We start from the raw sequence: 12588 nt of genomic DNA on the forward strand, positions 1-12588 counted from the left end.
CAATGAACCAAAATGAATTTTCACATAGATGCAGATATGACATGGAAAATAAAGCAGTTTTATACTTCATAAACGTCATTTCTAGTGTTTAAGTTTTTGTCTTTACTGTTACTTTAAAATATTATGCAGATCAAATATTTGCAATTTGAACTTTCAGCCACTAACTGAAATTGGTGGTGTGTGTGTGTGCGCATGTGTGTGTGTATTCAAGTGAACATCCTTTCTGTCTGTCCTTCCAGGAGACCCAGGATCCCTCTGCTGTGCTGTGGCTGGATGAGATTCAGGATGCTATTCTGAAGGCTAATCAGGACACACAGGAAGCCATACAGTGTAAGAACACTCATTCACATCACACTATATATTTGCACTCCTTCTTTTCCTTTTTGAATCCAGACTGACGTTAGTGTTTATGTTCACAGTTGCGCAGTCCATCCAGTCAATTAATGAGGCAGTGGACACTGGCAACACGGCTCAGACCCTGGCTGCTCTGCGTAACCCTGGGGCAGGACTGTACGGTGTCACAGCAGAGTGTGCACAGACCTACCAGGACGACCTGGCCAAGATCAAAGATGAGAAAAAGAATGAAGGTGAGGAGATGCATAAAGACATGGAATCATGCTTGACATGCTAAAAACAAGCTGATGTTGTTTTGGTTTTGGTCTGTGATGTAATAGGTCCATATTTAGTTTTAACTGCTTTAAAATGCATATTACCATAATAACAACTATGAGGGGCTGCACTCCATTGCAAGTTTTGCTTTTGTCCTGTTGATTTGCATCGTGTACTGTTGTCTGTCCAGGTGACAATGGCAGTGACTGGGTGAAGCACTGGGTGAAGGGAGGACACAACTACTACTACAACCTGAAGACCAAAGAGGGCACCTGGGTGGAACCAGAAGACTTCCTGCAGAACAACATGCAGCTCAACAAGGAAGACATTCAGGTCGGCCCCATTGTCCCAGTTGAGCCTTGCAAGGTTGTGTCTTTTTAAAATTGTATTAAAGTTTTATTCTCCCCATCAGTCTGTGGTTTCTGGAGTAACCACAGCCTACAACAGAGAGCAGCTGTGGCTGGCCAACGAGACTCTAATAACAAAGCTGCAAGCTCGTTGTCGCGGCTACTTGGTCAGGAAATCCCTAAAGGAGCGAATGGACTTCCTGAAGTCTCAAGAACCAGCTGTTACATGCATACAGGTAAAATTGATTTGTGTTCAGACATCATCCAGAGGTCAAACATAGAAACATCTGTCCACTGTCAGAATTTTGTTAGATTGTTTGTTACTGATTGTGGATCTCTTTTTCCCTAAGGCCCACTGGAAAGGCTACAAACAGAAGAAGAAGTTCAAAGACCGCAAAAATTATCTGAAAGACCATTCTGAAGATGCTGTGAAGGTAAAGTTACTATCACTTTTAATACCCAAATTATAGATCCCGTTCAGATTAATTAACCCTTAGTGCTCATGCGTCACAAATTCAATCCTATTTTAAACAGTACTTTTAGCTCAAGTGTGTTTATATAGTTGGTGAAAATTATTTTCTTTTCATCACATTACCTAGGTTGTGCTGAAAAAAGGGATATAAGACACTCTGTATTACTCATACTTATAGCCTCTGCATATACTGTATTTTTTAACATAGTAGTGGAAAAAAGCAGCCGAAATGCTCATGTGTTCTAAGGGTTGACACAATTAACTCTGTGTTTTTGTGTTACTCAGATCCAGTCCATGGTTCGGATGCAACAAGCTCGTAAAAAATACAAAGATCGTCTCAAGTACTTCCAAGATCACGTGAGTATAAGTGTCCTAAAACCTTGTTACATCAAATAAACCTTTTGACAAGATGTAAACAAAGTGAGCAACTTGCTTGTTACTTGAAACTTTAATCATGTTGCACTGACATATACCATAGGTCCTGTGGGGCAGATGGCTCATTTAGCATGTGTGAAGTCATTTCCACTGTGGATCTCTGTGGTGTCCTGTGGTACTTTGAATAACAAGAACAATTGATCAACCTTGCAATTGCTGTTTTGTTCTGCAGGAGAATGATGTGATAAAGATCCAGGCCTTCATTAGAGCCAACAAAGCAAGGGATGACTACAAAACATTGAGTATGTAGGATGATAATCACACACTTTCACTTTCTTTTCTTTTTTTTTCTTCATTTTTCTTACATTTGGTAAAATCCCACATTGTTTGACACAATGAAAGTATTTCCTGTTTATGTGACCTTATGTCTATCAGTTATTATAAAGGGAAGCTTTATTGTGATCGGAGGTGTTTGGTGTGGAGTTTGTATGAGAAACATGGCGGAAGTGAATAAAAAAGTTGTTCGACGTCCATAGTTGTTTTGTATCCATTAACAGTTTAGTCTGCCACTTTAGTAGTTGCTTGACTTTCCTCTCTTGCTGATTTTTCTCCACTCAGCCAGTGCTGAGGATCCTCCGATGGCAGTGGTGAGGAAGTTCGTCCACCTGCTGGACCACAGTGACCAGGACTTTCAGGAGGAGCTGGAGCTGATGAGGCTACGTGAGGAGGTGGTCACCAACATCCGCTCCAACCAGCAGCTGGAGAACGACCTGAACATGATGGACATCAAAATTGGATTGCTGGTAAAGAACAAGATCACCCTGCAGGATGTGGTGTCGCACAGCAAGAAGCTGACTAAGAAGAACAAGGGCCAGTTGTGTGACATGATGATGATGAACAAGCAGAGGGGAGGCCTGAAGGCTCTCAGCAAGGAGAAGAGGGTGAAACTTGAAGCCTACCAGTACCTGTTTTACTTGTTACAGGTAACAATAAAATTCTCCATTGTTCTTTGATTGTTTTTCATCAGTATCCATCGATTACATTGCTAGAATGCACCTTACTCACATAATCTTTACATTTTAGATCCTTGGAGCTTCATCTGTCTAACCAGTTGCTAAATGTCTAATAATATTTATCGATTTTTTTCTACTTTCTAATAGACCAACCCCACTTATCTCGCCAAGCTGATCTTCCAGATGCCACAAAATAAGTCTACAAAGTTCATGGACTCTGTAATCTTCACCCTGTACAACTATGCCTCTAATCAGAGAGAGGAGTACCTGCTCCTCAAACTCTTCAAAACTGCTTTGCAGGAGGAGATTAAGTGAGAATCGATTTAAATTATTTGATTTATTTCCTCTTTTTTGATTTATTAGAAGAGTTTAAGTGTTACATGTTGCTTTTAACAACTGCCTGCAGGTCAAAAGTGGATCAGATGAAGGAGATTGTTACAGGAAACCCTACAGTAATCAAGATGGTGGTAAGCTTCCACCGTGGAGCGCGGGGACAGAATGCTCTGAGGCAGATCCTGGCACCGGTGGTTAAAGACATCCTGGAAGACAAAACGTTAAACATTAAAACTGACCCAGTGGACATCTATAAGAGCTGGGTCAACCAAATGGAGACACAGACTGGGGAAGCCAGGTGAGCCGAGGATAAGGTAGCTGAAATCAAGCTGCTGCTGCTCCTGCATATAGTTAGCAAGGTTTACTGTGTGAGTTTATTGAAAACACACTGCAGCATCTTTATAGATACAGCAAGCCAAAAGAGTTATTAGAATTTGTTTAAGGTTGGTTAAAGGTGGGGTAAAATAATGTTATTTGAACCCTCCCATTAGTGCTCTGCAGAAACTCCACCCCCACCTTTGTGCATGTGGGGTATGTAAGGCCATTTTTCAGGTCATCCATACAACCCTCTATTGAAGAAGGCAGAAGAGTGATTCCCCACTGCCTCTTTGAATAAGAATACATGGGTAATTGAGTACCCACTGCCCATAGGTCGGCACATATTACTACCTTGATTATGTGCCTACCTATATTTGCTGGTTACGAAGATACTTGTGCCAGTACTGTCTTTACCATAGTACTACACTAGACTTATTATCAGATGATGCTTTGCAGTGATGTTTACACTAGTCCTCAAAATTCCTCAGTAACAGATGTCACTAGAACATTTTTCCAGTTCACAGAATACATGCTCTCTTAAAGGGGGTCTTTTTGCACTGATGACAGTAGAGCTACAGTATTGGTGAAGCAGAAGTCTACAGAAGTTATGATCCACAATAACATTTACTTCATTTTCCATCTCCTTCCATGCCTCTGTCCTCTTTCTGCCTCTGCCAATGTCCTCAACAGTAAGCTGCCTTACGATGTGACACCAGAGCAGGCGATGGCTCATGAGGAGGTGAGGACGAGACTGGAAGCCTCCATCAAGAACATGAAAACCATCACTGACAAATTCCTGTCTGCTATATTTGTCTCGGTGGACAAAATCCCGTAAGTTCCCCAACTAATCACATCACAGTCTGTGTGGATCATGTTATTTTACCCCCCCAGCTAAACATGTTGTGTGTGTGGGCTTTGTCTGTCAGCTATGGAATGCGGTTCATCTCCAAGGTGCTTAAGGACACCCTCCATGAGAAGTTCCCAGATGCTACGGAGGATGAGCTGCTCAAGGTCTGAAGTTTTCATTTGTAGAAATAGTGTACCACAACCCCAGTACAGGAGAGTGACATTTTACACTTGCACCCAGATCGCCTTGACCCTGTGTTCACAACATTACACACACACACTCTTTCGCCATAGAGACACACAGCTTGCATTCATGCAGTACACCTGTGGGACAGAAAATACTGAAAAGCTCAACTTCTTCTTTTCTTTGCATTTCTCAATGAACTGCTTTGTAGCCTCCCTTCTCACCTGGCTGTCTCTTCAGTTTTCCTTCCTTTTTTCCTTTGTTTTCCTGCTGAGGCTCTCTCTTTTCCACATTGCCAACCAGCTCAGGCCTCTCTCTCTGGGTTTGGCCCGTCCTCCTCCTCATTGTCTGCTGACAGTAAGGTGAGCCTTGTCCCTCTTATGGCTCTCTCCGTTTGCTGCACAAGCTACTGTGTCACTGTCCTCTAATATTCACTAACTATGCCTTGTTTTTATCTATGTTTGGCATTTTGAAGATGTTTTACAGATTAACAAAAATGATCCCACTTTCCTGATTTTGATCATTTTTTTCACTAACCGAGTGGTTTGGTTGTGACTTCTCAGATTGTGGGGAACCTCTTGTATTACCGCTACATGAACCCGGCCATCGTGGCACCCGATGCCTTTGACATCATAGAGGTGTCAGCAGGTGGACAGCTGACCACTGAGCAGCGGCGAAACCTGGGCTCTGTAGCCAAGATGCTGCAGCATGCTGCCTCCAATAAGATGTTCCTGGGTGACAACGCCCACCTCAATCCCATCAACGAATATCTCAGCGCCTCATATCAGAAATTCAGGTCTGATGTTGTTTGATATAGAAGTTAAAGTTAATTTAACTTAAGTTAATTTAATTTAGAAATATAATGCACATGTAGAATTACTGGAAATTGAGATTTATTAGACAACCAAATATGTCCAGTTACTTGTTTCCTTCTCCTTTTTTTTTGTCTTATTAGACTTTTTATCTGTTCTTCTATCACAGGCGTTTCTTCCTGGCAGCTTGTGACGTTCCCTCACTGGAAGATAAGTTCAATGTGGATCAGTACTCCGACTTAGTCACCGTTTCCAAACCTGTCATCTACATCTCCATCGGAGAGATCATCAACACTCACACAGTGAGTCTGATCTCCCTGCCTTGCCTCGGCTCATGTTTACACCACACATCACTCCTTTTACAAACTTTTATCGATACAAATATAAATGTTCTGTGCTTTTAGCTGCTGCTGGACCATCAGGATGCCATCACTCCAGAACACAATGACCCGATCCATGAGCTGCTGGAGGACCTGGGCGAGGTTCCCACTATAGAGTCCCTTATTGGTGAGTGACATTCAGCAGAAAAGTCTTAATCTTTATGGTTAAACTAACTGTTGAATAATCTGTTGATTATTTTCTTGATTAATCTATTATTTATGTGGTCCATAAAATGTCTGAAAATAGTTGGTCATGTTTCCCAAACCTCAAAATGGTGATTTGTATCCACAAGACAAAACTATTGAGTTCATATTCACATTAAAGAAGCTGAAATCAGAAAAAGTTTATTTAAAAAAAATAAAAAAATTGTAAATGTCGAAATAGAAACTATCTTGGTTAATATTTTCTCAAATGAAAAATTCCTACCCTTTCACAACTTGTTAGTGTTTGGGTTTTTAATTGACCTTTTGACCATGTTGAGTGCAACCACTGAAGTTGCTTATCAACTGACAAGTGTGAGTATGAATGACTCAGCATGACTTGTTCTGGTGTCTCTGGGACTTATTTGTGTGACGTCATTTGCCTTTGACTTCATGTGCTCTTTATATTTCTCAGGAGAAAATCCTCTTCCTCCTGGTGACCCCAGCAAAGAGCTGATGGGAAAAACTGAGGTTTCACTCACACTCACAAACAAGTTTGATGTGCCCGGTGAGGCCAATACTGAGGTGGATGCCAAGACACTGTTGCTCAAGTAAGTTCATTAAATCACAGCTGTCAAATGAGATAAATGTGGTTGTTTGCAGGATATTTCTTTGGTTTCTTACTCTCTGTGTATATTTGTTTTTTCTCCAGCACCAAGAGGCTCATTGTGGATGTGATCAGGTTCCAGTGTGGGGACACTCTCACAGAGGTCCTGGACTTAACAGCGAGTCCAGAACAGGTTTGAAAAAAAAGAAATGGTGTTTAAATGTGCTGAACATCTCTAAGTGAAGCAACGATTTATGTAAAGCAACAAGATTCTCCAGAAGAGAGTGCCAGCCTTTAGCTATTTCCACACTGCATTTTAGATCTGAATGGAAAATGGAAAAATACTGGATTGACTAATGTCACAAAACAGGAAGTTTACTGTCAAGGTACTGAACTGCTCATGGAATTGCCCTGAATCACTTCTGTGGCAACATCCTCTGACCTCTGACCAACATAAAGAGCAGGGTTAATAAGAAGTATGAACTATTGATAACAGACATTTTTACATATACGTATATATGTATATATATATATGTTATATATATACTGTATATATATATATATATATATATATATATATATATATATATATATATATAGAAATAGATATGGTTAATTTACACCAAATTATCATGACAGATATTAATAGGTATTAATTTAATTGAAGCAGGCATTAGATCTCAAAGATAATGTTTGAAGATAAGGCTTTTTAAAAAAGCAAAGAACAAAACTAAATTAAAGCTCTCCCTCAACAATTACAATTTAATAAATACCATGACACACTATTTTCCTGGTTGATGGTTGACAGGAAGCAGAATACCAGCGTGCCATGCAGAGAAGGGCCGTCCGAGATGCCAAGACTCCAGAGAAGATGAAGCAGGTCAAACCGGTGGTGGACGACAGCCTGACACTGCAGGGGAAGAAGGACAAGATCAAGAGCAACCTGTCGAGGCTGGCAGAGCTTGGCAAGGTTCACCCCGATAACCGCTACCAGGACCTCATCAATGACATTGCCAAGGTAGAGAAGACGCTGCTTATCTGCGAACACAGATAACACAACAGTATTTGTTTATTTAAATGTTTTACGTGTGTTTGTTTACTACAGGACATCAGGAATCAGAGACGGTATCGCCAGCGTAGGAAAGCTGAGCTGGTGAAACTTCAGCAGACAAACACCGCTCTGAATTCTAAGACTGATTTTTTTAATAAGCAGATTGATCAATACAATCAGTATATCACGACATGTATGGACAACCTGGCCTTTAAGAGCAAGTGAGTAGCCTCCGATCTTCTAACACTTCACATTAGTAGATCACAGCAGCAGCAACAACAGCAATGAACGTGACAGACACTATAATGTCAACATTTTATGACCAGATTTGAATTGTTTACATCCTTTCTAAATGTGAGGCACCCTGGGGTGTGTGTGTGCTAAGATCCCAGGTATGCAGTGGAGGTTTAGCTAAAGAGAGATGACATCTGATATCATCTGTGTCGTCCAGTTCATTGTCAAGTTGTTTTTTCCCCAGAAATCATCACTTGTATTGTTCAGGTTTAAGGCTTTCTCCATCTTTATCTTGTAGTTGCCCTTTATTTTGACTACCATTTGTCTTCAGAGCTAGGAATCCTCTTCAATTTAAGGGTCACCCAGGGTTTGGTATTTCAGAAACATCACATCCTTCCGGTCACCACAGTGTTCTCTATGCAAAATATAATGCACTCAATGTTCAATGTGGCTGACTTACAGTAGCATTTCCTAGTCAGTGGTGAAGAGTCTGGGAGTCCAAGTTGAGTTCCACCACAGGAAAACAAAGAAAAACCCCAGAGAGTAACCACAGGATCCTGGAATATTTAAACTACATACAGTCTTACATTCAGTATATGCTGGAAGTGTATCCCCACATATAATATGAATGAGACAGATCTTAAAATACCACATTCTGGGTCTTTTTTTCCATGTTCAACGCACATGTCTGAACTGTGCCACACGTGTGCAAGAATCAGAACTGGGTCACTTGAAACAGGCAATGACTCAGTGTTTATCATCAGACACCTGCTGGTTTTAATTTTTGGACGTCTACCAGCAGGAAATGAAACTCAGCTGTAGCCTGGTTGGAGAGAAAACCATTGCTGTGGCTGTTAGGAGTCAGGATCTAAACCACCAGAGGACTGATTTCCCCCTTACTCTTCCATGAGCCGTGTATTTCTCAGGTTGAAATTGTACAGTGCTCTCTTAAATCCTAGACGTATGAAACAAATCCCCAATATATTTGTTATTGTCTGTGAGAGATCCTTCAAAGATAAACTACAGAACTCCTTAATAGACACCGAAAATAAATACCAGAATAGTTTTCTTGGCGTCATGAAAACTTGCTTCCAGTCCTCGGCGGAACATATTTTAGACTTGACGGTGAAAAGTATGATTCTCATTCAAGCCACACAGACACATTTTTTTATAAATTGATGTGGAATGATGTGGAATGATGTGGAATAGTAAATGAAACTTCATGTGTTGTGTTGTACATTTATCTCTGCAGGTTGTCAAAGAAATCAGGTGACCACAAGACCAAGAAGAGTAAACAGGTCTCACAGAAGTACACTGCCTCTCGCCTCCATGAGAAGGGCATACTGATCTCCATAGAGGATCTGCAGCGCAACCAGTGAGTTCATCTTCACCAGGCCACTCTATTTATGAAGCAGTTTTTAATATTTGTCTGAAACATGAAGCTTCTGATTAACTGCAAAGCTGCTCAACACTGACTTATTTTACTTATTCCATATTTTGTTGAATTCAAGCCTACTAAATAAAGGCAGTGAGCTTTGGTTGATCATTTTCTTGTTTGTTGTTCCCTACTTTCACTGCATTAAAGACTCGTTTTTTTACTCCTTTCTACTTGTAGGTTCAAGAATGTTATTTTTGAGATTTCACCATCAGAGGCTGTCGGAGTGTTTGATGTGAATGCCAAGTTCATGGGTGTGCACTTGGAGACATTACAGTTAAAATATCAGGTATGTCAGCGAATCTTTTTATTACCAAGTACATTTACACATACAAGGAATTGGACTTGGTGTTTTGGTGCATTTAAATAGAATAACATTCTACGACAGTAACACATTTACAGTGAGTTAAATGACAGATTTCCTGTGGCTCAGACAGTGGATTTGTCACAAAGATGGTTATGGTGATTTGTTTGCCATGTGTTTCTCAGGATCTCCTCCAGCTGCAGTATGAAGGGGTGGCGGTGATGAAGCTCTTTGACAGGGCCACCATCAATGTCAACCTGCTCATTTTCCTGCTCAACAAGAAATTTTATGGAAAATAGAGAATCAGGAAAAAAAGGGAAAGAGACACTGATTAAACCACAAAGCCCTCTTTAAGGGGTTGCTGAGAGCGCTGACCTGCACCATCCTGGCTTTCCTACACATTCTCTACTGCACTTCTCTTATGTGCCTATGCAAATTTATGTGCATTATTTTTATTATGTGGATCACCGTTTGTGCTTTATTCTCAATGGAACACTCTATTGTCCATCTCGAGCAAGCGAACCACAAAAGCTTGCCAGAGTCTCCTTACTGTCTTTGTAGCTGCATCTATGTCAGAGGTTGATTTGTATTATTTTTTTTTTTGCTTTAAATATGAATATCTTGTGCATGAGCTTTGATTTATTATAAAATGTATGTTTTATGTAAAGAGATTGTGTTTTATGTCTTTCTTAGCTGTTAGTTCATCTGCTCACCTAAACAGCATCATCAAAAAGAAGGAGCGTACTTTTCAGCAGAGATGTAGTACACAAGACGGCATTTTGCAAGTCTTGTCCTGGTCTTGGACTCTACGGCATTGAATCCTCTTGGGCATGTTTTGTGTTTGACTTTTGTGTAAAAATTACAAAAAACGAATGAGTTGGAAGAGGATTTTTTTTTTTTTCGCAAGATTCAACTCTGCTCTCTCTTAATTTGAACTTGACTCATTCTAAATGAACACAAATGCTGAATTTGAAGCAAACAGAAGGTTGTCAAACATGGTTTAAAAACAAGTTGCAGAAACAAAATGACCATGCTCATATTGAGCCTTTGACAACATTTTTTTTATAGATATATATATATACAAATTATAATAATAATAATAATAAAATTTAATATTTTTTTGCATAACTACGACAAATTTACACCACTCCAATCCATTAGCATTTCTAATCTTACCTGACGGGCGAGGGTGTTGAGTTTGTCTTGGACTTGACAAAACTGTCCGTACTCACAGACTTCATGATCAGAACTGAAATGATGCATTGAAATAAACTACTATCCAACAGTGCAGATGTTTCTACTTTTGGCTCTGACATTTATCAGCACAATAAACATGTCACTCCTGCACACAAGGCTTTGCAGTGATACTTAGTCTGGCTTTCTCAGATGGATTCTATTTTTTATAATTAGAGCTCAACCAACATGGGCTTTCGGGAGCAATTAGGGAGGAAACAATTTATAATATATACCAATACATCAGCTGATACATGTATTAATTGACGTTAGTGTCTCAGATGTTATAAAATCATATGACATAGAAAGGTGAAATGGAGGCCTGATATTTTACAGCAAGGGTTATTAATTTATTCCACATTACAGGCAGTGCTTTTTTTCTTAAATCTTGACAGTGAATGTTTTCATGTCAACAGCAACAATAATGTTTAATTGAGGCTCATTTTTATTCCAGTCGAATTATAAGACCAGTTATGGGTTGTTCATCTTCTTATGTCTTATAGATAATCATTTGCAGAGTTGCTCTACTTTATATACATTTGTGGTCTCTGTTATTGTTATCACAAGAATCCTTTAATTGCTACTCCACACAGACGTTCCCCATGATCAGAGGTGGAAATGGAGGGGACCAAATTCTCTGGACATAATTTGCTCTCATTCCCTCTCCATCAAGTGTATTTTACTCAGGTTGACTCAGGTTATATAGTCCAGTACAGTTTTGAGATACTAATTTATACTTACACTGCATAGAGAACATTGTGGTGACCAGAAGGATGTGACCTAACTGCAAATAGTTGCTTTGTAAAAAAAAATAAAGGTTGTGTTAATGTGAATGACCCTATAACAAAGTGGCTAAATCAGCTACATTAAAATACTGCAAGTTATTGCATCATAATGATCACATACTTACACACATAAATCTGCATAATTAATGCTTTTAGATCAATGCTGTGGTACAGTTTATCTGTTTGTTGCCTCAGAATCTGAAACATACAGCCTCTATAATAAATATCTTTGGTGCATGTGTGTATAAATTAAATTATGATATTTTGACTTGATTTCCTCCAGATTAGCTACAGTCCAAGCAGAAAAGTTAGTTTCGTCCAAAAAGCCAGAAAAGTGTAATGAGCTAACCAATTTGTCAATTTTCTGTCTCTTACCTGGGTCAAGGAGACAAGTTAAAGTGTCCCTCTGCCCACGGGAACAAGACGATCAATTTACATCTTGTTTGTTGCTTGATGTTTTACAGCAGTTTGCACCTGTGCAGTTGCATTACTGTCCTCTCTTTCCTTTGCTCTCCTCTTTTCTGTCTTTTTCTAGAATACCCTCTTTAGCAACTGTGTTAGCAAACCTTTCAAGGCATTTTGCATCTCTGTGGGATAGCGTTGTCTGGTAATCATGCAACTGTGCTTTTAAATAAGAGACATTTGTTCCGTACAGATGAACTGGCTCCACAGGCCTGTGACTATTCAGACCTGTATGCCCTGTGGGCCAGCGCAATAATCCACACTCTCAGTAAGTGTGTTATTAGGACATTATTGCTTTATACAGCTGGGAATAACTGACATGCATGTGACACAAATGTCAAAAGATTAATGCACTTAATAAAAAAGGGAAGCTTTGTTGTATCATTACTGTTAGCATCAAGTTGTATTAAATCAGAGTGAATTCTAGTGTATGTTTTATCAACTCACATTAACCTGCCAGAGAATGCAATGACAGTGGATATAACATGAGGAATAATCTGGCCTAGACGCCTAGATTTGGTAATGGTCTGTATTTATAGTATAGTGCTTTGTCTTGATGAACTGCTTTACACTACAGTTTTGTCATTCAGCCATTCACACATCTTTCTTACCCATTCACATGCTGCAACATGGGGTCAAGTGTCTTG

The 12588-nt window shown here is 39.7% G+C and overlaps 1 protein-coding gene across 1 annotated transcript in view; it reads left to right on the top strand.

The window, feature by feature from the left end:
• The window catches only part of iqgap1 (IQ motif containing GTPase activating protein 1), a 40340-nt gene extending 29591 nt beyond the window's left edge, over positions 1-10749 (top strand). The window contains exons 16-37 of the mRNA XM_044030092.1: positions 240-330; positions 420-587; positions 800-942; positions 1022-1192; positions 1307-1390; positions 1714-1785; positions 2036-2105; positions 2422-2786; positions 2964-3127; positions 3223-3447; positions 4158-4298; positions 4394-4478; positions 5061-5293; positions 5479-5611; positions 5714-5816; positions 6306-6441; positions 6543-6630; positions 7246-7455; positions 7543-7709; positions 8975-9097; positions 9338-9446; positions 9647-10749. Of these exons, the coding sequence (XP_043886027.1) occupies positions 240-330; positions 420-587; positions 800-942; positions 1022-1192; positions 1307-1390; positions 1714-1785; positions 2036-2105; positions 2422-2786; positions 2964-3127; positions 3223-3447; positions 4158-4298; positions 4394-4478; positions 5061-5293; positions 5479-5611; positions 5714-5816; positions 6306-6441; positions 6543-6630; positions 7246-7455; positions 7543-7709; positions 8975-9097; positions 9338-9446; positions 9647-9760 (3195 nt within the window). The 3' untranslated portion in view covers positions 9761-10749. The remainder of the gene's footprint in view (positions 1-239; positions 331-419; positions 588-799; positions 943-1021; positions 1193-1306; positions 1391-1713; positions 1786-2035; positions 2106-2421; positions 2787-2963; positions 3128-3222; positions 3448-4157; positions 4299-4393; positions 4479-5060; positions 5294-5478; positions 5612-5713; positions 5817-6305; positions 6442-6542; positions 6631-7245; positions 7456-7542; positions 7710-8974; positions 9098-9337; positions 9447-9646) is intronic.
• Positions 10750-12588: the final 1839 nt, after the last annotated feature.

Source organism: Solea senegalensis, linkage group LG7 (assembly GCF_019176455.1).
Source record: "Solea senegalensis isolate Sse05_10M linkage group LG7, IFAPA_SoseM_1, whole genome shotgun sequence".
Taxonomy (NCBI): domain Eukaryota; kingdom Metazoa; phylum Chordata; class Actinopteri; order Pleuronectiformes; family Soleidae; genus Solea; species Solea senegalensis.